At 42.2% G+C, this 26,730-nt stretch overlaps 1 protein-coding gene across 1 annotated transcript; it reads right to left on the bottom strand.

Moving 5' to 3' along the window:
* Positions 1 to 8,227: 8,227 nt before the first annotated feature.
* Positions 8,228 to 10,973, bottom strand: LOC123051664 (uncharacterized). The gene is made up of 3 exons (XM_044474624.1): positions 10,443 to 10,973; positions 9,870 to 10,176; positions 8,228 to 8,645 (listed from the first exon to the last, which is right to left on the bottom strand). The coding sequence occupies exons 1-2, from the start codon at positions 10,860 to 10,862 to the stop codon at positions 9,904 to 9,906; spliced, it is 693 nt and encodes a 230-aa protein (XP_044330559.1). The 5' UTR covers positions 10,863 to 10,973; the 3' UTR covers positions 8,228 to 8,645; positions 9,870 to 9,903.
* Positions 10,974 to 26,730: the final 15,757 nt, after the last annotated feature.

The following is a 26,730-nucleotide window of genomic DNA, read 5'->3' as shown; positions in this document are numbered from 1 at the left end:
AATTGAGATGTACTCCCTTCGTTCGGAATTACTTGTCTCGAAAATGGATGTATCTAGAACTAAAATACGTCTAGATACATCCATTTCCGCGACAAGTAATTCCGAACGGAGGGAGTATGTGGTTAGGCAATTACTAAAACGGTGCTTAAAAGATTTGTGGGGAAGAGAGGACGGAATGCATCCATGACTTTTTCTACCAAAGGTACAAAATAAACTTTAACTCTCTCTGTTCCATCCTATAAGCGTGTGCAATGTTCTGTATAAAATTGCTTTCAAGTTTTGGCCTGCCATTTGAGGTTGATATTGCCTGACATCACATCGGAGGATCCATCTGCCTTTGTGCATGGTAGACTCATCACAAAGAGTATTATTTTGGCCTATGATGTTTGCATTTTATGAAGGTGTTTAACACAAGAAATAATAAAAATAACGTGATTGTTATGTTATTATCTCTCTACGCACCAGGGGAAATGAACATTGCAGGTGTGCCATTGTACTAAGTACACAAATAGATATAGGAAAACTTGTACTTTATTAACCTCTCATCGGAGAAACAAATTACACGATCCCACTACATAAGCGCTCTGTGGCCTACTAGCGCGGCCAATATGACTTGGGCGACTGTGAAGTCCTGGTTCATGGGGCCTTAGAAGGCTCCCGATTAATTGCTTTCATGAGTCAAAGTCGCAAACCACCTCCGATTAAGTTGCTGCAATGGTCGTCATCTTCAAGTCTCGTCTTCTCCATTGATCACATAGGCAATGATAATTCTGATAACAAGTAGCATCTCTTCATTAAGTTCAACATATTATGAAGTGGTAATGAAGTATCTCGCAATCTTTCAAGACTATATTGCAAACATAAAGCAATCAATGAATGACAGATGACGACTAGGTACCCGAATTTGAAGATAACCATCATATGTATACAATGCTTAACAAATTGCTATGAGAAGAATGCATGCAAAGCTAAGAGTGATCCCCATGCTCAATATGTGGTGCCAAAATGTAAACAGATAGGCCATTCCCGGAGGGAAGCAGGAATTAACATATGTGTCAGAGCTCATTTGGTTTAAAAGAGAGATAAATTTATTTTGAGACGTGTATTTCTTCTGTTAGCGGTTTAATGACAAAGGTTTCCAATATCTTCCATGCTAAACACATTAATGACGGTTCTCATGCTTTTACACTCCCCCTCCACCATACTAACACAAACCATGACTAGCCGAATCCACGTGTGCGTGCCAACTTCTAACTTTTTCAGGATTGTCCTTTTTTCAATATTATTTTATTGTGACTGGGCATTCCTAATACCATCCTTTCTCATAAATTTGACAAGCGAATAAACTCTTGTCGTGCGTAAAACACATTTAGAATGGGAAGATATGGACTACCTCTGTCACTCCATGAGTTGTACGGACACACAAAACAGAAGTTTATTTGAAGATTTAGAGGTGGCACATGCAAATTTACTTGGAATGGCAGTGAAATACCATCTATAGGTAGGTATGGTGGACATTTTATGTCATGAACTTGTTTCAAGGATTTTGGATGCACAACATTATTTTCGCTTAGTACAGGAAAAGGCTAGCAAAAGATTGAGGGCGACCACTTTACTAAGCACAAGAACCGCAATCATGCATTCTCTAATAGTAACATTATTGAGAAAATATAATCATGATGATAATATACAAACTTAAACACCACCAAGGCTGAATTTGGAATTTATCAAACATGTGTAAACATGTGCCAAGTCTATCATCCGTCCTTCACTGAAAGATACTTATCACCACAACATAATAGTTTTAATAAACAAATGCTCATTGTCATTATAATACAACTCCCTTACTTGATTAAAGATATGTAATACCATAGTCTCACTCTTTAACGGGTTAAACAGAGGATGCATGTTTACTTCTCAACATACATATAATAAGCGAAGCACATGACATTCAATTCATTCATAAATTTCTTACTCTAAAGATATAACTGGAGCACAAGAATAAAAAATAAACTACTCCAAAAGTTAGAAGTGAAGAACAAATAGTAGTTAATTAATTAGGTAGCTATGTATAAATTCTCTCCAAAACAAAATTTTCAGATCTAAGGATTGTATCAAACAACAAACAAAATAAAAATACATTCCAAGCAAAACACATATTAAGTGAAGAACAAAAATATAGCTCCAGGTGAGGTATACCAATAGTGTTGAAGACGAATGAGGGGATGCCTTCTGAGACATCTCCAAGCATAGACGCTTGAATATTCCTTAGATATTACCTTTGGGAGCTTTGGGCATCCCCAAGCTTACACTACTAGGGAAAACCCTAGTAGTAGCGCTTGTTTTATAGCTAGTAGTAGCGCTGGTACCAGCGCTACCACTAAGGCGCTACAGCTAACTAGTAGCACTAGCGCTGGAATGGGAGCGCTACTGCTATACCTAGTTAGAAGTAGCGCTTGTTTTAAAAAGCGCTGCTGCTATACCTAAGTAGCAGTAGCGCCTGTTCTAAAAAGCGCTCCTGCTAACTTTTTCTGTATTTTAAAAAATACAGCTTATTTTCGTTGTGTGGTTTTATATACAGTACTTTCATCATATGATTTTATGACCATGAGGACCTATTATATATAACAGTGGGTGAAATAAACGTAGAGTAGATTCAAGTGGAGGCAACATGTGGTGCATGTCGAAAGTACTACTCTAATCCAAACTTGAACTTGTTTGGATTAGTAGTACTTTCGAAGTGCACCACATGTTGGCTCCACTTGAATCTAATCCATGTTCATTTCACCTACTGATATATATATATATATATATATATATATATATATATATATATATATATATATATATATATAATAACTCATCATGCTCATATAACAACTTAGCATCATGCATCATCGATCATAATAATAAATAACCCATCATTGGTATCATAATAACAAGTCATACTCATTATCATCGATCATACAACTTCTACTCGATACCACATCATCATCATAGTCATCTAACCAATCCTATTTAGTTGTTCTTAGCACATGATCATGAGTATTATTAACTAGGACCTACTACCTTCTCTTAGGTAAAATAGTATAAAACAAGATAGGCCCTGACTCTCCATTATGGAGAATGGAGATTATCCTGTCTTCAATTCTTGCATTTCGCACAATGTTGCTTCCAAGTACCTCCTTACGACTGTCCATACATTTTTTTCATTTTTGATTTTCATGTATTCACTTCTTTTAGAAATCCAATATGGACAGGTGTGACTTGTAGGATGACCTGGCTGTATGTTCAAAACATCAAGGTGACCATTCTGATGCATCAGATGAGGCACACAATCCGACGGGATTTTCTGTTGAAAAACATATTAATAACTTCGTAATTAGCAATGTACTTAAGTTTTAAAAGAATTTATGCAAAAGATGCACGGATGTCGTAATAGTAAAAAATCTTACCATGGCATCTCCATGGATGTTACCATGGTTCAACACGTGCACTAGTGGCACGTATTCACCATAATGTGGAGAAGTTTGATAATAGATATTTTAATTCTCAAGATCAGTACAAAATGCGATCAGATGATTTTTCTCCTGATAAGTTAACTCAGAGCCATCGGTGTAGTAGGTTCTGTCTACCATCTTCCGCACATTTTTTGAACAATGAAATAAGCTGTCAATGAAAATAAGCTATCAACTATTTTGAAATAAACAATATAAATTAGTTAATGACTATGTTTGAGAAACTCACATAGCGGTAGAATTGGAAGCGTATCAACAAGGACCCAAATGTCCATATTGTCTTGGTCGATGTCAGGATCACCAAGATCCATGGTGACAAGCATACCCTCATAAAAACCGTACATCTTGCAAAGTGCTTCCCATTTTTGCAACCAAAATGGGTTACGCTCTCAGAATTGTACAGATTTACTTCAAAATCCATACCATGATGGGTCCTTAGGTGAATTTTCTTTGTTTCCATACTATCATGGTCTTCAAAACCCATCCTCTCCAAGACATAGCGTCTTGCATGGCATGTGATAAGCTAGTCGAATTGTAAAACATGAAAATTACACGTTGAAATAGTTGAAGTCGTGCTTAATTACGAAAAAAACACTTGTCGTCGTTGCCTACCGTTTCAACATCGAAGGTCTCCTCGAGCTTAATGCTGAAGCACCAATCTTCGTCCAGGTGAGGCCTGTTGCACAGACCTCGGTCGTCGTGGCACCAGTCGCACTCCCCCGGGAGACTTTCGTCGTCCGAGTACGACATTTCCTATGTTCATAATTCAAATTTAAACTTGTACAATTAAATATATGTACTAAAAACCTAAATTAGATCATTATTATTCATCACGGGTTAACTATCGGTCTGTCGAGTCTTTTCTTGAAAACTCTCAGCTCACATGGTGTATATATTCGACCGCCGGTGATGGTAGCTCCTCCTTTCATTCCCAAGTGCATTACACCAAATTGTCTAGCACACGGGAATGAAGGAGAAGCTACCCCCATGACAACAGTCAGGATTTTTCGTCCTCTCATATATGGTGGAGACTCTCCCTCACTGATTTCTCTCTGACATTTGCGACCGTCGGTGATGGTCGTTACTCCTCCTTCCCCTAGTGCATAACAAAGGTCTAGCAAAAGGAGAAGGAGAAACGACCCCCACGACAACAGTCGGGATTCTTCGTCCTCTCATATATGGTGGAGCCTCGACAGACTTAAAGTCAACCCGAAATGTCATTTAATTATTTTTTGAGAAAATCCAGGCCACTCGATATTTCCTACATATTCTAGTACAAGTCATGCCAGAATTCACGGAAAAATCCAGCATGACCTTTGCTAAAAAAGGACATATCGAGCGCCTGAAATTTGCCGGAACGAAAATTAATCAACACTCTGCCAAAACATAGGCCACTATAGAAGGTGTAACCTGCAAACATGACAGGCCACTTGGGCAAGCACATATCCTATTTGAGCAACACAAGATATACATGTTTATATCTACATCATATGAGCATTCAAACTTGATGGAGTAGTTTTCCAATTTGAGCATTTAATAAGCAAAACCAAATCGTAAAATAAATTAGTATTCAAATTAGCATTCATTCAATAAGCAAAACTAAACCATCTCTTTCGTCCATACATCGTCGAATATTATCACTAATAGATCTCGAATAGTATCATACATATAACATCACTAATACAGCTAAAACCGTAGCGAACGACGGGTATCGGCGCGGGCGGTGGACACCCAAAGAGAAGGAACCATCACAGGATCATAGCTCCAATGAGATCCTTGAAGAACCTCCCAGGTATTGGAGAACCTGCCCTCCAACGCAACCATGTAGCGATGGACATGCTCGTCCTCCTCGCTGACCAGGTGACGTACCACCTCTGCGGGGTCCTCAAGCCTCCGCACCGTCACTGGCCCACCCGACTGCCACCAAAGAAGGTTCGGGTCAACGACGGGCTGGCTCCTCACCAAGCTACGCCCCCTGGAAGGTAGCACCTCCCAGTACCACCCCGGCGGAGCCCAGTCCCGGACATGGCTCCTCACCAAGCCCAGGCCTCCTCCGCCGAGTCGACGACAAGGATGCGGGATAGGCATCGTCGACGTCGATGCGGGAATAATTGGTTTAACTAAAAAAATAAACTAGTTCTATTAATTTTCTTACTAAAAATAAACTAGTTCTATAGTAAAATTTTAATTAGATCATCAAATCTCATATACCTAAATTTTCTTACTAAAAATAAACTAGTTTTATTAATTCAACTAGTTCAACTAAGCACTTACTATAAATAAAATAAACTAGGACTTACTAAAATAAACTAGTTTAACTAGTTCTATTAATTTTCTAACTAATTCTATTAAACACTTACTAAAAAATAGTAAAAAAAACTATATTGAATTTTTTCTATAAACTAAACACCACTGCCCTAAATTAGCATCTACTTAATTAGTTACCTAACCTACTTCCCTAACTAAAAAAATCTAAGTTAATTAACTAAATTCACCTAAGTTAATTAACTAAATTCACCTAAGTTACCTAACCTAATGAACTAAATGGAGGGAGGAGGAGTACCTCACGGTGGTGGAGGAGGCCGGCGCGAGGAGGAGGCCAGCGGGGGAGCAGAGCCGGCGCGGGGGAGGGTGGCCGGCGGGGGAGCAGAGCCGGCGCGGGCGAGGGCGGCCGGCGGGAGAGCTCCGGCGCGGGGGACGGCGGTGCGCGGGGGAGGGCGGCGGCGACGACGGCGGAGAGAGGCGAGTGAGTGTGTGAGGGCGGGGGAGTGAGAGAGAGCGGTCGAGCGCGGGCCGTTGAGCTGGATAAAGAGCCCGTAGTAGTAGCGCTTATATGTAGAAAGCGCTACTGCTATGCCCGGTAGCAGTAGCGCTTCATACATAGAAGCGCTACTACTATGCCTCGCCTGCCGGCAACGGCCTGGCAATTGTAGTAGTAGCGTTTTTTTTAACTAAAACAACGCTACCGGTAAGTGCATAGTAGTAGCGCTTTTTATAAAAAGCGCTACTGATAAGTAGTAGCAGCGCTTTATTATAAAAAGCGCTACTATTATGCTACTGTTTATAAGCATTTTCCTAGTAGTGTTAGGGTCTTGTCGCTCCTTTTTCTTTCCATCGGCATCTCACCCAAAACTTGAAAAAATCATTCACACAAAAACTTAACAGAACTCATGAGATGGGTTACTAAATCCTTCACTCATGTACTACAAAGACAAGATTCATAATTATTCCCAAATGATGTCTATTGTATTCTATCATTTCCAGAATTTTATATCACTCGATGCCGTGGTTAGCTCGATTATCCGGCGTTGCTTCATCTTCCACAAGGAGGCCACCTCCCGTTCTAGGGGCTCCCCTCTCGTTAGCGCATGCAGTTCTACAAAATCTATGGCATCGGTGAGCTTCTGATCCTCTGTTTCCAGAGGCTAGTAGACAAAGATGTCTTCGCCCTCTTTCGGATTGCCAGTATCATTCCCATCATTGGTGCTTAGTAGTGTGTCATGTTCAACGGTGGTCGGCGGCGGTGAAGCTTCGAAGTGGAGCAGCGTTCGCTCGATGTGTGGTCCTCTACGTGCCCTCTCCCTAAGTGGCATGTGTATATGGGGCGTTGTTGTAACACCCCCCCCCCCCCCCAAAAAAACCCGGCCAATTTTTTTGGGGGGGATTGCAATCACTTCTTATGAATTAATGTAGGTTTTTAATTTCCCAAAAAAACAGCGATTCTGAAATTGAAGTTGAATGAGTTCAAATTACATATTAAGAGTCAAAAGTTAGATGAGAGGAGCTTGATTATCCTTAACAAGAAAGGAGATTTTACAAGTGAGCAATACCATTATTTAGATAAGGTCGAAGTATTATGCGATGGAGGCTCCCGAGGTTTGACGTTCACTGTGCTGGTTTGAAGCGGGACGCCGAGCTCGGGGTCATGTTGTTGGGCTCCCTCGATGACCAAAGAGGGTCGGCGAGGTTGCTCCCCGGCACCCCGACTCCTCGGCTTGTCTCAAGGTTGTCTTTGTTGTTTGCTTTTGAGGTACTCCCTCCTTTTTTCAGTTTGTTTGACCAATATAACAAATCAGAATTTTCTTATTGTAAGGCTTGTTGTTTTGTGAATATGCAAATATAACTATGCCTACTGCCTACATTAAATATACCATCAGATTTTGGTTCTTAATGTGGAACTAATCACTTGGAGAAGTGAGAGGGTCATGCTTAATATATTGTCTAGCACTTAATTAGGTCTTCATTGGTTATTGTGATTTGTATTATGGGCGTGATAAACAGGTCCCACCGATTAGAATCACCGTTAGAACGAGCAAATTGTCAGATCGATGCTACTGTATGTGTTAAATACCTGCCCCAAACGTGGCGATGGTGGTGTTTTTGCTCCCGTCTCCATGTCTAGCGCGCCTTTGTGCTGCACTCTTAATGCATGGTATCCTTGACTAGAGCCTCTGTAACATACACGCATATAGATTTGACGCAAATTTATTTAGCAAATATCCAACAAGATTGCAAATTTGTCGTACCGCTAACCATCATAATGTTAAAAAAATGTAATGAAGTTCAGCAGCCACTACAATACAAGCATGCCAGCAGGTAGAGGCAACATACAACGACCACGATGGCAGTAGATGACCACAAGGATATTCAAAATGGCAACATACATAACCCACCTGCAAAACGTTACTATCGTGCATACAACATACAAGAACACAAACCGACGGCAGTAATTTCACGAGATTAATGTCTCATGGAAGCATTTTCTTCCAATAGGGTATTACAAAGAGATCACGAATCAATTCCACCATCATATATACACCAATAGTCTAGTGCAATCTTGTAAGCGAGTAGCGCGGAGGAGTACCGAATATCACCACCTGACTCATAATGACCCAAGAAACTTCATGTCTATTGACGATTAGGATCTAGTAATAGCAGAAAGAAGCACGTCTACAAAAGTTTTCACGGCTATCGACGATTCGGATCTACTAACAGAAAGAAGCAATCTGCAAAAACTCTGTTTTCCACTGAAAACTTGTATCTGTTGGGATCACTCACGACCATCAGCTGAACGGGTACTGTAGCTCCTTGCAAAAATCTCCGGACACCTTCTCTTCTTAGCTTCATCTGCCAATAACCCAACCCAGAATTTGATCAGATTACCACATGTAAGAACATTGTCATATCAACATTAACCATCAAACAGTTTAGTTTCAAGTAGTATAAATCTAAAGGCAATGCCACTCATTTTCCAGCAATGAAGTACTCCCTCACTAATATAAGACTTTAGATCACTACTTTAGTGATCTAAAAAGACTTCTATCTTGTGAGATATTACAGAATTCGAATCTTTCTCGTCCTTTCAATTGGTATAACAAACACACAACTGATGACATGAACTTCCAACATCAGATATTAACTGTTGTCAAAGGGACATCTACCAAAATGTAGTGGCATAGCACCACCTTAAAGTACTAGATGTGCATACATTTACTGTCATGTTATTTATGTACATGATCAAACACTTTACTTTCTTTTACTAAAGTATAAAAGCACTAAACTGAGTCACAGAACAGCGGACAAAGGCACAATGGCAATTCTCTACTAAAATGTAGTGGGCATAGCGGGTCATTGTTAAAAGGACTAGAGGTGTGTCGTTTTAGCGTCATGCTATTTATTTACATGATCAAATAGTTTACTTCATTTTACCAGAGTCACGAAACATGGCACAAAGTCATAATTGCCAAATGCAGCTAAGAAGAGTAGACTCTTACGCCATAGCCAAGACTTGTAAACTTTGGGTCTTCCCATTGGTTTCAATGGGGGAAATTATCACTGACAAGAATTCTGAAAGAAGGTGCTTGCAAGCAGTTTAGAAGCATGCAAACAATGTTATAATCTCACTCGCTGCAATGATACAACAATCACAGGGGACCATGGAGCATAAACAGTTAATATTACTTTTTTTCTAATATGTGGAATATCGATCATTTTAATGAATAATGATCATCACTTCGTAACAAAGGCATACAGTAGAAGTGTAGAACTGCAACAATTGGCACCTTGCACAATTTAAGATCGATGTCAATCCCAATTTCATCATGAATGCTAAAAGGCAATGACCAGAGGAAATAGCAAAATGATCATTGGTTTTATATGGAACAATGCTCCATCTTAAGAAATATCAACACCAATAGTCACTAAGATAAGATAAATGATGGCAAACTTACAACACTGACTGTTTTCGTGCTATTAAGAGGCTACACAAATTATGCAGATTATAATTGAGAAAGATCATATGGCTCACAGATACAGGGGAGCAAAGCAAAAGGGGGAGGTATATATATATACCTCAACAGAACTGTGATGGTGTGTTCCTGTCCGCCTAGCGCTCCCTCCAAAAACTAAGAACGAGAGCTGGGATGATAAGAAAGCAAGCTGTCGCGTGAAAACCAAATGTCCCCACATCCATGATCACCGAACCAACCATTTCTCCCTGAGATATCGATCCCTCCACATGTGGCGACATCATCTCTACCAGAAGACCAATGACTATTAGCAGGAGAAAGGCCATATCCACGACAAATCCAAGCACCACGGGGCGCAGAAGCCTAAACAAGTGTGCAGTCAACTCTGGCCTGATTCCTCCGAAGGTGCTCTGAGGAGGACAACAAATTCAAAAAAACCATACGGATGAACATTATATATGGAATGGCTCAGAAATGGTAGGATGCAAATGAAGTGATGAACACACATGGAAAATAAAAACTACTACTACTACTACTCATCAGGACAACCTGAACTACGAAATTAATTCGAACATAATATATATGGCATCTTTAATTAGAAGATTGATAACACTGGCCTATGTACTGCTGCAATTCGACCGGAATAAATATCACAAGGAGTTAATTTGCACGATACCTTCCTGAATCCCGAAGTGGATCCAGATACAGCTGCAATCACGTAGGCCACGCACAGCCGCAGGACGACAATCACGAGCACCGCAAGGATGATGCAGACGCAGACCTTGAGGGCCCCGTACATGACCGCCTGGAGGAACAGGGCTGGCGCGGAGCCCTCGCCCCAGGCGCGGCGCGCGACGACCTCTGCAGCCGTGGCCACAGACATGATCCACACAGCCGCCAAGTTCAGGAAGATGAGGACTCCCGCCGCGACGCAGAGGACGCGGGCGAAGCGCACGAGCGTCGGCGCCACGACGACGATCCTCACCGGCGGGGGCGGCGGAGGCGGCGGCGGCGGCGAGGGCAGCACCACGACGACGATGTGCTCCGGCGGGGGCGGCGGTGGCGAGGGCAGCACCACGACGACGGTCAGCGCCATCGAGCGGTGCGAGAAACCCTAGCTCCTGGAAGCTTCTCGCCCTCGGAGGAGGCGGAGTGGTTGGGTTGCGCTTGCGCAGCGAGAGGACGGGGGTTTGTGGGAAATGGGATTAGCGACGAACAGGGGAGGGGGTTTTGCGGCCAGCTGTCCCTCTTGCGGGTTCTGTTCTAACCCATTTCCGCTAGTGGATTCGGGTTCTACCGGGTATGCAGAGATAGTGGGTGCCCGATTCTTGCCACCGGGTGAAATGTTAAATGTTGTTGCCGAATATTTTTTAGGAGGAACTTTCAATCTATTCTATTCAATTTTGCTAGCACAAAGAACACTAAAGGTAATAAAAATTACGACCAGGCCCGTGGACCACCTAGCGAGGACTACAAACACTGGAGCGAGCCGAAGACGCGACGCCGTCATCACCCCTTCGTCATCGGAGTCGGGCAAACTTTGTTGTAGTAGACAGTCAGGAAGTCGTTATGTTAAGGCCCCATAGGACCAACGCACCAGAGCAGCAACCATCACCGATGAAAAAAATCGGAGATTAGAAGGATCAATCCTATAAACAACCAAACAAAGACGAAGAAGACCAGATCCAAACAAATCCACCTAAGACCAGCACTGACCGAATCCCACGAGATCCGATGGAGACACAACTCCACACGCCCTCTGACGACTCTAGACACACCATCGGAACAGAAATACAACATGGGAGACATTATTCCTACTGAGGGACATCGCCGCTGCCACACAGACCCAACCAAGACGTTGGATCTAATAAGAACGAGAATGGGGTCCCTCCCATCGGCGGGGTGGCCAAGATCCTCTGCACGTCCATGGCCCAAAGGCCATTGGAGATGGGCCGGACCAGCGGCGGCGCCGACGGAAGGAGAAAGAAAGGCTAAGGTCTTCTCTTGTTGCAGAATTTCTTTCAAGAGAAATAAGATTATACGGCTAAAAGAAAAGAGAAATGAGATTGTAGATATATTCAAATAACTATGGATGCTCACACGGACTGAGCTATGGCGATGAAGAAGGGCGTTCAGAACCATCTGGTTCATTCCGATTGTGCAGAGCTCGTGGATGAAATGTAGTGAAGGTTTGTTAATTTAATAGTGATCCCTTATTCGTAATGATTGATCAGATATTTGTAATAACTTTGGTCATCTATTTAGCATTGTGTGCGTGAAACTAACCTCATGGCTCATGAGTTAGCTAGTAGGGTTACGGGTATTCCTCCGTAGCTTGGTCTTAAATATAAGATGACAATTAATTCTGTACACCACATGGCAAATACTTGTTGCATATGTCATTTGTTAATTTTCTACTTTTGAACACATAATAATAGTTTTGGGCAATTTTTTATTTAGTTTTATTTAGTCTTTTGAGACAAATGTGTTTTAGTTTTTTTAACCAAGGGAATTGTTTTGGGCCAGGAGGCTCAGAAAGGGCATGGCTAGCGTCAGGGGACCGCAGTGCAAGGTGATGGTACTGAAAAAAAAGTTGTTCGTTCATGGGAAAGCTCCACAGAGAACCTTCCGTCTGTTCTGGAGGTCCCCAGATCGAACGTTAGGTGTACTAGCAAAAAGTCTCGTGCGTTGCAACGGGAGGAAAAAAAGCCACTCATATCTCTAGCTGGGTTAGTTTTTGTTTGAGACAATCTAACTGGGTCAGTTGGACAAACTGTGTGTGGCCGGTTGACAGGTTATGAGATCGAACCCTCCCATCGAAAATTTATTTTTCTCCGGACCTAGGCCACAGTGCGCCGTCAGATGGGCTTCCTCCGTTGGGCCAAAACGGGTGGCAAGTAACGAGACCAAATAGTGTACGTGAAATTATTTGAAGCGGGACGAAACCAAAAATATCACCTCCCTTTAATAATAGGTATAGATATAGGTATGGGGTCGTTGATCTATGGGTCCATGGTAGAACATTTTTATAGAAAAATGAGAGAGTTTTAGGGGCTGTTTGGTTGCCACCCTGACGCAAACTTACCTGGCCGGACGTCTACTTGGTAGATGCCTGAGAGCTGTTTGGTTAGAGACCCGGAGCTTCCACAGTCAGCCTGCCCTGACAACCCACTTTATCGTTAGAGCATCTCCAATAGAAGATGTAGATGCAAAAATAGCTAATTTTTGCATCTCCGAAACCCCCAAATTCCTCTCCAACAGATGATGTAGATGTAAAAAATATTATATCTCTGCCTTCCGGAGATGTAAAATACAACACCTCACGATGCAAATTTGCATCTCCACCTATTGGAGATGTAAAAACGCCAGTCGTGTGCATACCATCCAAGTGCCTTCAGTTGGCTTCCGCGCGACCGCCGCCCATCCGCCTCCCGCCCGCCGGCCGCCATGGCCGACGTCGCTGACCCCGCCGCCTCCTCTGCCGCCACTGCCGCCGGTGGTCTGACCCACCTCGCTGCAGCCGCCACCTTCGCGACCACTTTCCCCAATTCGGCCTCTGCCTCCATGCCGCGGCCATGCTGACGTCCCGGTTTTGCCCCACCACGGTCGGTCACCGTTGCGGCTGAGCCACCAGCAAAGAAGCAGCGGGCTGGCAAGCCCTGCGGTAGAGGCATGAAGCGGCCAGCGACGCTAGGCCGCAACCCGGCGGAGAACCAAGGTCGGGCGACCAAGATTTTGAAGCTGGACGCGGATGCGTCGGCTGATTGGTACCGCCGGTGGCCTTGGCATCGTCCTCGGGCAAAGGAGCCCCTCCTCCACCCCCGCCGCCGCCACCGCCGGCCATGAAGGAAGATGTGGTCACGCCGACGGCAACCGCATCCGACATGTTCGACGATATGTCGCAAAGGTAAAAAAAAGTTCTTTTACATTCTTTTGTGCTCTTGTTTGTTGTTTCAATTTTCGATTCAAATAGAATGTGAAGTTGATTACGTGTATGTTCATTTATAGTCTTGACGATGAAGCTTTGATGTCTGCTAGAATTACGTCGGTATTTCCCCAAAAAAGAAGGGATGATGCAGTATAGCGACGGTAGGTATTTCCCTCAGTGATGAGACCAAGGTTATCGAACCAGTAGGAGAACCAAGCAACACTACGTAAACAGCATCTGCACACAAATAACAAATACTCGCAACCCGACGTGCTAAATGGGTTGTCAATCCCTTTCGGGTAACGACACCAGAAATTGGCAAACGGGCGTGAGAAAGTTGTAATAAATTGATAGATCGAACACCAAATAAAATAAAGTGCAGCAAGGTATTTTTGGTTTAATAAATCTGAAAATTAAAGCAAATAAAAATAGATCGCAAAGGCAAATATAATAAGAAAGAGACCCGGGGGTCGTAGATTTCACTAGTGGCTTCTGTAACGCCCACGATGCGGCTATATCTCCCACGTGTCGAGGCACGACTTAGAGGCATAACCGCATAGTGGTTTTGTCGCAAGAAGGGTCATCTTCACACAATCCCATGTAATGAACAAGAATGGGATAAAGAGTTGGCTTACAATCGCCACTTCACACAATACATAAATAAATATCATACATCATCCAAAATACAATCATATAGACCGACTACGGTCAAAATCCAGATGAAAATAAGACAACCCCAAATGCTAGATCCCCGATCGTCCCAACTGGGCTCCACTACTGATCATCAGGAAAAGACACATAGTAACGACCACGTTCCTCGTCGAACTCCCACTTGAGATCGACGCCATCATCTACACTGGCATCGTCGGCACCTGCAACTGTTTTGGTAGAATCTGTGAGTTACGGGGACTCAGCAATCTCACACCCGCGAGATCAAGACTATTTAAGCTTGTAGGAAAAAGGAGGAGTAGTGAGGTGGAGCTGCAGCGGCAAAAGCATATATGGTGGCTAACTTGCGCAAATGAGAGCGAGAAGAGAAGCAACGGAACGGACGTCATCTAGCAATGACCAAGAAGTGATCCTGAACACCTACTTACGTCATACATAACTCAGACCGTGTTCACTTCCCGGACTCCGCCGAGAAGAGATCATCACGGCTACACACGCAGTTGATGTATTTTAATTGGGTCAAGTGACAAGTTATCTACAACCGGACATTAACCAATTCCCATCTGCCTCATAACCGCGGGCACGGCTTTCGAAAGATAATACCCTGCAGGGGTGTCCCAACTTAGCCCATCATAAGCTCTCACGGTCAACGAAGGATAAACCTTCTCCCGGAAAGACTCGATCAGTCTCGGAATCCTGGTTTACAAGACATCTCGACAATGGTAAAACAAGACCAGCAAAGCCGCCCGAATGTGCCGACAAATCCCGATAGGAGCTGCACATATCTCGTTCTCAGGGCACACCGGATTGTCCAAGCTTCCGATAGGCCAGCCCAGAGTTGCCCCTGGTGGCCACCGGCGACTGACAGTTTGGACCAATACTCAGAGGAGCACTGGCCCGGGGGTTTAAAATAAAGATGACCCTCGGGCTCGCGAAAACCCGGGGGAAAAGGCTTAGGCGGCAAATGGTAAAACCAAAGTTGGGCCTTGCTGGAGGAGTTTTATTCAAGGCGAACTGTCAAGGGGGTCCCATAAATCACCCGACCGTGTAAGGAACGCAAAATCAAGGAACATAATCCCGGCATAACAGTAACTAGGGCGGCAAGAGTGGAACAAAACACCAGGCATAAGGCCGAGCCTTCCACCCTTCACCAAAATATATAGATGCATTAATTAAATAAGAGATATTGTGATATCCCAACATATCCATGTTCCGACATGGAACAACTTCAACTTCACCTGCAACTAGCAACGCTATAAGAGGGGCTGAGCAAAAGCGGTAACATAGCCAAACAGCGGTTTGCTAGGAAAGGATGGTTAGGGCTGACATGGCTAAAATGGGAGACATGATATAGCAAGTGATAGGTAGCGGAGCATGGCAATAGAGCGAACAACTAGCATAGCAAAGATAGAAGTGATTTCGAGGGGATTGTGTGAAGATGACTCTTCTTGCGACAAAACCACTATGCGGTTATGCTTCTAAGTCGTGCCTCGACACGTGGGAGATATAGCCGCATCGTGGGCGTTACAGCTTCTCTCAAGAAAAATAGCAAATGGTGGGTAAACGAATTATTGTTGGGCAATTGATAGAACTTCAAATAATCATGACGATATCCAGACAATGATCATTATATAGGTATCACGTCCAAGATTAGTAGACTGACTCCTGCCTGCATCTACTACTATTACTCCACACATCGACCGCTATCCAGCATGCATCTAGTGTATTAAGTTTATGAAGAAACAGAGTGATGCAATAAGAACGATGACATGATTTAGACAAGATCTATTTATGTAGAAATAGACCCCATCTTGTTATCCTTAATAGCAACGATACATACGTGTCGTTTTGATGCGGCTTGAAGCTACGTCGGTATTTCTCAAAAGAGGAAGGGATGATGCAGCACAACGACGATAGGTATTTCCCTCAGTGATGAAACTAAGGTTATCGAACCAGTAGGAGAACCAAGCAACACAACGTAAACATCCCCTGCACACAAATAACAACTACTCGCAACCCGACGTGTTAAAGGGGTGGTCAATCCCTTTCGGGTAACGGCGGCAGAAATTGGCAAACGGACGTGAATAAAATTGTAGTAGATTGATATATGGAACGCCAAATAAAATAAATAAGAATAAAATGCAGCAAGGTATTTTCGTATTTTTGGTTTAATAGATCTGAAAATAAAACCAAAGGAAAAGTAGATCGCAAAGGCAAATATATGAGAAAGAGACCCGGGGGCCGTAGGTTTCACTAGTGGCTTCTCTCGAGAAAAATAGCAAAAGATGGGTAAACAAATTACTGTTGGGCAATTGATAGAACTTCAAATAATCATGACGATATCTAGACAATGATCATTATATAGGCATCACGTCCAAGATTAGTAGACCGACTCCTGCCTGCATCTACTACTATTACTCCACACATCGACCGCTATCCAGCATGCATCTAGTGTATTAAGTTCATGGAGAAACGGAGTAATGCAATAACAACGATGACATGATGTAGACAAGATCTATCTATGTAGAGATAGACCCCATCGTTTTATCCTTAGTAGCAACGATACATACGTGTTGGTTCCCCTTCTATCACTGGGATCAAGCATCGTAAGATCAAACACACTACAAAACACCTCTTCCCATTGCAAGATTAATAGATCAAGTTGGCCAAACAAAACCCAAATATCAGAGAAGAAATACAAGGCTATAAGAAATCATGCATATAAGATATCAAAGAAACTCAAATAGCTTTCATGGATATAAAAAGATAGATCTGATCATAAACTCAAAGTTCATCCGATCCCAACAAACACACCGCAAAAAGAGTTACATCATATGGATCTCCAAGAGACCATTGTATTGAGAATTCAGCGAGAGAGAGGAAGCCATCTAGCTACTAACTACGGACCCGAAGGTCTACAAAGAACTACTCACAAATCATCGGAGAGGCACCAATGGAAGTGGTGAACCCCTCCATGATGGTGTCTAGATTGGATCTGGTGGTTCTGGACTCTGCAGCGGCTGGAATTGATTTCTATCGACTCCCCTAGGGTTTCTGGAATATTGGGGTATTTATAGAGCAAAGAGGCAGTCCGGGGGGCACCCGAGGTGGGCACAACCCACCAGGGCACGCCCGGGCCTCCTGGCGCGCCCTGGTGGGTTGTGCTCCCCTCGGAGCACACCCAGGCACAACCTTGGCCCCTTAGGTGTCTTCTGGTCCATCAAAATTCTCTGTGAAGTTTCGTTGCATTTGGACTCCGTTTGGTATTGATTTCTTGCGAGGTAAAAAACATGCAGAAAACAACAACTGGCACTTGGCACTATGTCAATAGGTTAGTACCAAAAAATGATATAAAATGACTATAAAATGATTATATAACATCCAAGATTGATAATATAACAGCATGGAGCAATAAAAAAATATAGATACGTTGGAGACGTATCAGCATCCCCAAGCTTAACTCCTGCTCGTCCCGAGCAGGTAAGTGATAAAAACATAATTTTTGATGTGGAATGCTGCCTAACATGTCATATCATATTCTTTTCTTTATAGCATGGACAATTGCACTTTTATGTGATTCAAATCAATAGTCTAGTTTTGACATAATGACTTAAATACTCAAGCATATCAACAAGCAACCATGTCTTTCAAAATATCAACGCTAATATAAGTTATCCATGTTGGGAAATGTAGTAATTCAAAAACATTCCTACGATCACGCAAGATCTATCTAGGAGAAGCATAGCAACGAGCGGGGAGAGTGTGTCCACGTACCCTCGTAGATCGAAAGTGGAAGCGTTAGTTAACGCGGTTGATGTAGTCAAACGTCTTCACGATCCAACCGATCCAAGTACCGAACGTACGTCACCTCCATGTTCTGCACACGTTCAGCACGATGACGTCCCTCGAGCTCTTGATCCAGTAGAGGGTCGAGGGAGAGTTCCGTCAACACGACGGCCTGGTGACGGTGATGATGAAGTTATCGGCGCAGGGCTTCGCCTAAACACTACGATGATATGACCGAGGTGTTAAACTGTGGAGGGGGGCACCGCACACGGCTAAGAGATTGTCTGTTGTGCCTTTGGGGTGCTCCTGCCCACGTATATAAAGGAGGGAGGGAGAGAGGCAGACGGCCAGGAGGGGCACGCCAAGGGGGGGAGTCCTACTTGGACTCCTAGTCCAAGTAGGATTCGCCCCCCCTTTTCCTTTCTTCCACCGGAGGGAAAGGAAGGAGGGGAGAAGGAGAAGGAAGGAGGGGGCCGCGCCCCCACCCGTTGTCCAATTCGGTTTGGGTAGGGGGGAGGCGCGCGCCACCTCGTGGCCCTTCTTCCCTCTCTCCACTAAAGCCCACTAAGGCCTATTAACTTCCCCGGGGGGTTCCGGTAACCCCTCGGTACTCCGAAAAAATACCCGAATCACTTGGAACCATTCCGATGTCCGAATATAACCTTCCAATATATTAATCTTTACCTCTCGACCATTTCGAGACTCCTCATCATGTCCATGATCTCATCCGGGACTCGAACAAACTTCGGTCACCAAAACACATAACTCATAATACAAATCATCATCGAACGTTAAGCGTGCGGACCCTACGGGTTCGAGAACTACGTAGACATGACTAAGACACATCTCCGGTCAATAACCAATAGCGGAATCTGGATGCTCATATTGGCTCCTACATATTCTACGAAGATTTTTTTCTGGGATAATGTGAATTTATAGTGTCAGGGGGGTCGTCAGCGGGGCCGCCAGGAGAGGGGGCGCGCCCTGGTGGGTTGTGCCCACCCAGGTGCCCCTGTCCAGTAGGTCTTGGCTCCAGAAATTCTTATTATTGATAGAAAAAATCCTCGCAAAGTTCCGTTCCATTCCGAGAACTTTTATTTCTGCACAAAAACAACACCATGGTAGTTGTGCTGAAAACAGCGTCAGTCCGGGGTTAGTTTCATTCAAATCATGCAAATTATAGTCCAAAACAAGAGGAAAAGTGTGAGAAAAAGTCGATATGTTGGAGACGTATCAACTCCCAAGCTTAAACCTTTGCTTGTCCTCAAGCAATTCAGTTGATAAACTGAAAGTGAGAAAGAAAAACTTTTACGAACTCTTTTGCTCTTGTTTGCATAAATAAGCTTAAACAACACCCATGTTTTCAGCCAACATTATAACTAACCATGTCAACAATAACATTTAAATATTATAATGATTCATATCAATGACATAATCAGCTAGCGAGCAATAATAGGATATCTCAAATGGCAACACGTTGTCAAAACAACCATGATATAATATGACAATAGTGGTATCTCGCTAGCCTTTTCCGAGACCGCAAAACATAAATGCAGAGCACCTCCAAAGTTCAAGCAGCGACTAAACATTTTAATTCATGGTAGAAAAGATCCAGTCATGATGCACCCAACATTAGCTATACACAATGCATAAATCATGACAGCTGTGCTCTACTCAGTTTCTGGCGCTTGTTTATAAAAGGTGATGACACAAGATAAAAGTAAATAGAAAGTCCCTTTGCAGAGGGAAGCAGTGATTTGCAGAGGTGGCAGAGCTCAATTTTAAAACAGAGATAAATGATATTTTGAGGCATGCACCCTTCTTATTCACTTCACGACCATCAGTTATCAACATCTTCCATGCTAAGCACGCTAGTGGCGGTTCCCAAGTGGAAAGTGAAGGTTTTGACTCCATTGGGAGTTTTTGTTTGATTATTCAAGAGATCAACTCTTTTTCATGTTTGCAGTTTGGGACTGGGCATCCCTATTACCGCCCATTTCCTCATGCGATGGCGAGTGAATAAACACTCGACCTAAGGATAACCCGCTTAGCATGGAAGATATCGACCACCTCCTGTCGTTCCATGAACGATCCAGGCACACAAAACGGATAATTTTTTTTAGAAGTTTTTAGAGATGGCACATGCAAATTTACTTAGGACGACAGGGTAATACCGTATATAGGTAGGTATGGTGGACTCATCTGGCATAACTTTGGGTTCAAGGTTTTTGATGTACAAGTAGAGTTCCCACTTAGTACACGCGAAGGCTAGCAATTAAGATTGAGAAGCGGCTAGCTAGAGAGAAACAACAATCATAACCAGACATTATGCATAAGTAACATTGGACACTAGCATGAGTAGGATATGAACACCATGAACATAAATATTATAGAGGCTATGTTGGTTTTGATTCAACTACATGCATGAACATGTACCAAATCAAGCCACTCGAACATTCAGAGGAGGATACCATATCATCTTACTACATCACAATCATTTTAACGCTATGTTGATATCCGAGATAAATCATTATCAACTCCCAGCTACTTATGCATGGAATGAGAAACTATAATCTCTAATTGTCATTGCAAACATGTTTAATAATAATGGGATGAACCATGGGCACTAGGTTAAACATATTTACACAACAAGAACAAGTCGAGTTCATACCATTTTCTCTTTGCCACGGCCAGCTCATCGAATATCATCATTATTGCTTTTCACTTGCACGACCGAATGATATGAAAATAATAATAGTGCAAGAGTGCCATGGACTAAGCTGGAATCTGCAAAACATCTTATTCAATAGGAGAAGACAAGGTAAAATGGGCTCTTATTAGTTCAACAATTATTCATATGAGAGCCACTCAACATTTTCATCATGGTCTTCTCCTCGGTAAGACTCGAATAAAAAGAAAAGAAATTCAGAGAAACACACTGAAATATTTTTGGATTTTTTGGTTTTCTTCAACAAGCAAATAAAAAGCAAAAAGGAGAAAAACTATTTACACGGGAAAGCTCCCAACAAGCAAAAGAAGAACAAGGAAATCTTTTTGGGTTTTCTTCTTTTTAGTACTACTACTAAGCATGCATAGAAAGTAAATTACTACAACCAATTTTTTTGGTTTTTCTAAAGTTTTTCAAACACACAAGAACAAAGCAAGAAAAATAAATCTAAGCATGGATGATATAATGAAAAAGTGTGAACACCGACAACTAGAATGATACGTGAACATGAATATAATGTCGGTGAGAAACACGTACTCCCCCAAGATTAGGCTTTTGGCCTAAGTTGGTAATCGATCAGTAGCCTGGAGGGTAGTAGTCGGCGTGGTAGCTCACAGAGGCTCTCGGTGCAGATGCCTTAGCACGCCGTGCCGCCAACACTGCTGCGTTGTGAGCTCGGGCCTCGCTCTCAAGAACAAAATACCTTTCCTTGCTGTTATAATCAAAGAGAGCAGGCACATGCAAATATGTGTCCACAACATGTGATTGGTTAAACAACAAATTATAAGTGAAGTTATCAGCCCTTCCCGTGAGAATCTTATGCTCTTTTAAAGCATCAAAATCTAAATACCGAGTGGGTAGGATAGGATCAAAAGGCAAAGGTGAAACACTCAGCCCTTGTGCTAAACGCGTGGCATATATTCCACCATAGAACCAGCCACTTTTGGTGTTATGCTGAAGTCTACGTGCAATAATCGCTCCAAGGTTATAATTCCTTTCGCCAGTGAGAGTGGTGTGAATGAGGCTCAAGTCTGGCGCACAATGTATGCTACAGTCTTGCTTGCCTACTATGCATTTCCCGTTAAATAATGCAAGGTACTGAATTGCGGGAAAGTGAATGCTCTTTATTCTTCCTTGTCTCACTCCCCTATTTTCACCGTAGCAAAGGCTAGTCAAGAAAGACTCATACTCAGCCTTTGCTGGCTCATCAAGCGAACCCCAAAATGGAAGTTTGCAATGGTAAGCAAAGTTCTCTAGTGGAATAGTAAATGGGTTATCATAAAGCATAAACGACACCCTAGACTCACGTGGAAAATATTTAAATCCTTTGACAAATGATTCAGTGAGAAGATGGCACTGTTCACATTATCTAAGAGGTAGGGACTGAGACCGACATTGTGAACGTATTGCTCGAATTCCTCCTTGATGCCCACTTGCATCATATACTCATTGCAAGGCCATAAGCAAGTTTTGGTGGCGGCATCTCGTGTGGAACTTTCACTTGGTTCAACGTAAGACCGGCGAGCAGAACTGTCACTAGAAGATGCCCCCGAGGATCGCCTCCTCGAAGAACTCCTTCCAAATAGGTTCATAATGTCCGCGTACAATTTTTTGAGGTGACAAAAATTTGTCAACAAAACTTTACAAAATTGATAGCAACTACTCATAGGGATACATAGAGGCCATAGCAAGCATTCAAACTACTTAGAATACTAAGAGTTCAACATGCAAGCACATCTACAGCAGCACCAAGAGTAGCTATTTATTCAAAGTATAAACCACTAAAACAAAAACTGATTGGACAAATGATGGAGTCACATACCAAGCAACAAATCCCCGAAATAGTTTCGGAAACGGAGCTTCGAGCAAAGAAATCAAAATCCGCGGGTTTGAGCTCAAGAACACGGGAAAGAGAGTATGAGGGATTTTTTCTGGAGGTAGGTGACAATGTGGGCTAAAGAGATAAGTGAGGGGGCCCACGTGGGGACCACAACCCCCCAGGGCGCGCCAGGGGGGTTGTGCCCACCTGGTGCACCCCCCTCTGGTATTATTTGCACCAAAAATTCCTAAATATTCAGAAAAAAATCATATAAAATTTTCAGGGCATTCTGAGAACTTTTATTTTTGGGTCATTTTTTTATTGCACGGGAAATTCAGAAAACAGACAAAGCAAGGCATTTTATTTGTTTAAATAATAAAAACAGAGAATAAAAAGTAAGGACGGAAGGTAGTGCTTACTAAATTCATCAACTTCATACCGTTCAAAAATGATGGTTGATCATGTCTTATTAACAACCACTTTCGATTAGCATGAAACCAAAGAACTTTCGTAAATCACTAAGTTACCTCAATGGGGATATGCATCTCCCCAACAATAAGCATTTCATATTTCTTTTTGACAGTAGGTAGAGGTATTTGAAAACTTCCAATAGTGATTGTCGGAGATTTTTCAATAACATTAATACCATTCACTTGGAATTGTTTCTTCGGAAAGTGCACCGTATGCTCTTTACCATTAATATGAAAAGTGACCTTGCTTTTATTGCAATCAATAACAGCCCTTGCAGTATTCAAGAAGGGTCTACCAAGGATAATCGACATGTTGTCGTCCTCGGGCATCTCAAGTATAACAAAGTCAGTCAAAATAGTAACATTAGCAACAACAACGGGCACATCCTCACAGATACCGACAGGTATGGCAGTTGACTTGTCAGCCATTTGCCAAGATATTTCAGTAGGTGTGAGTTTATTCAAGTCAAGTCTTTTATATAAAGAGAAAGGCATAACACTAACACCAGCTCCTAGATCACACAAAGCAGTTTTCACATAATTCTTTTTGATAGAGCAAGGTATAATTGGTATACCCGGATCTCCAAGTTTTTTAGGTACTCCATCTTTAAAAGTATAATTAGCAAGCATAGTGGAGATTTCAGCTTCCGGTATTTTTCTCTTATCTGTGATGATGTCTTTCATATACTTTGCATAAGGAGGCATTTTCAAGATATCAGTCAAGCGAGTACGCAAAAAGACTGGCCTCAGCATTTCAGCAAAGCGTTCAAATTCTTCATCATCATTCTTTTTAGTTGACTTGGGTGGAAAAGGCATAGGTTTTTGAACCCACGGTTCTCTTTCTTTACCGTGTTTTCTAGCAATGATGTCTCTTTTATCATACCTTTTATTCTTAGGTTGTGGGTTATCAAGATCAACAGGTGGTTCTATCTCAACATCATTATCTGGTTCTTTTTCATTATTTGGTTGAGCATCTTTATGAAAATCAGCATTATCTTTTTCATTATCACTAGGTGGATGTTCATTACCAGATCGAGTTTCAGCATCAGAGGTAGAAATTTCATTTTCATTATCAGGAGGTTTTTCTATTTCAGGTTCACTAGAAGCATGCAAAGTCCTATCATTTTTCTTTTTCTTTTTCTTTTTAGAAGGACTAGGTGCAGTGGTGTTGCTTCTTTGTGAATCCTGTTCAATTCTTTTTGGGTGTCCCACAGGATAAAGTGGTTCCTGAGTCATCTTACCTCCTCTAGTTGCAACTCTAACAGCAAAGTCATGCATATTATTATTCATTTCATCAAGTAATTCTCTTTGTGATTTAGCAACTTGTTCTAGTTGAGTTTGAACCATAGAAGCATGTTTTCCAACACCTCTAACATCATTTGATATTCTAAATAACAAGTCACTCAAGCGAGCAATCATATCTGAATTATATTTCAATTGTTTCATAACATTTGCATTGAAGTGATCATGTTTCCTAATGTAGTTTTCAAACTCATAAAGGCATTGACTAGGATGCATATTGTGAGGATTGTCATTATCATTGAACTTCATTAGAGAATTTACCTCTACCACCTTAGGCAGCGGTAGTGTATTAAGCCAATGTATCTCTTCAATAGGAGGTAAATTTCTAACATCCTCAACTTTAATACCTTTTTCCTTCATAGATTTCTTTGCCTCTTGCATATCCTCAGGACTGAGATATAATATACCCCTGTTCTTCGGAGTGGGTTTAGGTGGTGGTTCAGGAAGAGTCCAATCATCATAATTTTTCAATATGTTATTCAATAATTCTTCAGCTTAAGCAATAGTTCGTTCCCTGAAAACACAACCAACACAACTATCTAGGAAGTCCCTAGAAGTATCGGTTAGTCCATTATACAAGATATCAAGTATTTCATTTTTCTTAAGAGGATGATCAGGCAAAGCATTAAGTAACTGGCAAAGCCTCCCCCAAGCTTGTGGGAGACTCTCTTCTTTACTTTGCACAAAGTTAAATATTTCCTATAAGGCAGCTTGTTTCTTATGAGCAGGAAAATATTTTTCAGAGAAGTAATAAATCATATCCTGGGGACTACGCACACAACCAGGAGCAAGAGTAGCGTACCAAGCTTTAGCATCACCCTTTAATGAGAAAGGAAATAATTTGAGAATAAAGTAATAGCGAGTTTTCTCTTCATGAGTAAAAAGAGTGGCTATATCGTTCAACTTAGTAAGATGTGCCACAACAGTTTCAGTTTCATAACCATGGAAAGGATCAGATTCAACCAAAGTAATTAACTCTGGGTCGATAGAGAATTCATAATCCTTATCAGCAATAAAGATAGGTGAAGTAGCAAACTTAGGATCACATTTCATTCTAGCGTTCAAAGATTTTTCTTTATACTTGCATAGTAATTTCTCTAGATCATCTCTATCATTGCAAGCAAGAATATTTCTAGTTGCCTCCTCACTCATAATATAACCTTCTGGTACCTTAGGCAATTCATATCTAGGGAGGCTAGTTCTAGCAGGTGTTTCAGGAGTTTCAGTTTCAAGCTCATCATCAGATCCAACAACATCATGTTGTATAACTCTAGCAATTTCTTCATCAAGTAATTCACCAAGTGGCACATCATCATTATCAAGCAAGGTACTAGCATCATCATAAGCATCATTCATAGTAGAAGTAGCATCATCAATAACTGGTGACATAGTAGAACTCATAGCATGTGGTGGTGTTGCAAGTTTACTCATAACAGAAGGTGAATCTAAAGCAGAACTGGATGGCAGTTCCTTCCCTCCCCTCTTCTTTGAGGGAAATATCTTAGTCTTTGGATCCTTCAGATTCTTCATAGTGATAATATGATAATAATCCCAAGTGACTCAACAAATATTGCTATGCTCCCCGGCAACAGCGCCAGAAAAAGGTCTTGATAACCCACAAGTATAGGGGATCACAACAGCTTTCAAGGGTAGAGTATTCAACCCAAATTTATAGATTCGACACAAGCGTAGAGTATTCATCGATATAATGTAGGCATGTATTCCGTAAATAGTCACACGTGCTTTATTAAAAGAACTTGCATGACATCTTTTGTCCTACCCTCCCGTGGCAGCGGGGTCCATATTGGAAACTAAGGGATATTAAGGCCTCCTTTTAATAGAGAACCGGAACAAAGCATTAACACATAGTGAATACATGAACTCCTCAAACTACGGACATCACCGGGAGTGGGCCCGGTTATTGTCGCTCCGGGGTTGCCGGATCATAACACGTAGTAGGTGACTATAACTTGCAAGATCGGATCTAAAACATGGATATAATGATGAAATCATAAACGGTTCAGATCTGAGTTCATGGCACCCGGGCCCAAAGTGACAAGCATTAAGCATAGTGAAGTCATGGCAACATCAATCTAAGAACATAGTGGATACTAGGGATCGGGCCCTAACAAAACTAACTCGATTACATGGTGAACCTCATCCAACTCCTCACCGACCAACGAGCCTACGAAGGAATTACTCACTCCCGGTGGGGAGATTCATGGAATTGGCGATGGAGATTGGTTGGTGATGACGAAGAAC

This window comes from Triticum aestivum, chromosome 2D (assembly GCF_018294505.1).
Source record: "Triticum aestivum cultivar Chinese Spring chromosome 2D, IWGSC CS RefSeq v2.1, whole genome shotgun sequence".
Taxonomy (NCBI): Eukaryota; Viridiplantae; Streptophyta; class Magnoliopsida; order Poales; family Poaceae; genus Triticum; species Triticum aestivum.
Note: the sequence above shows the minus strand (reverse complement) of the source record. Positions and strands in the feature narration are given on the sequence as shown.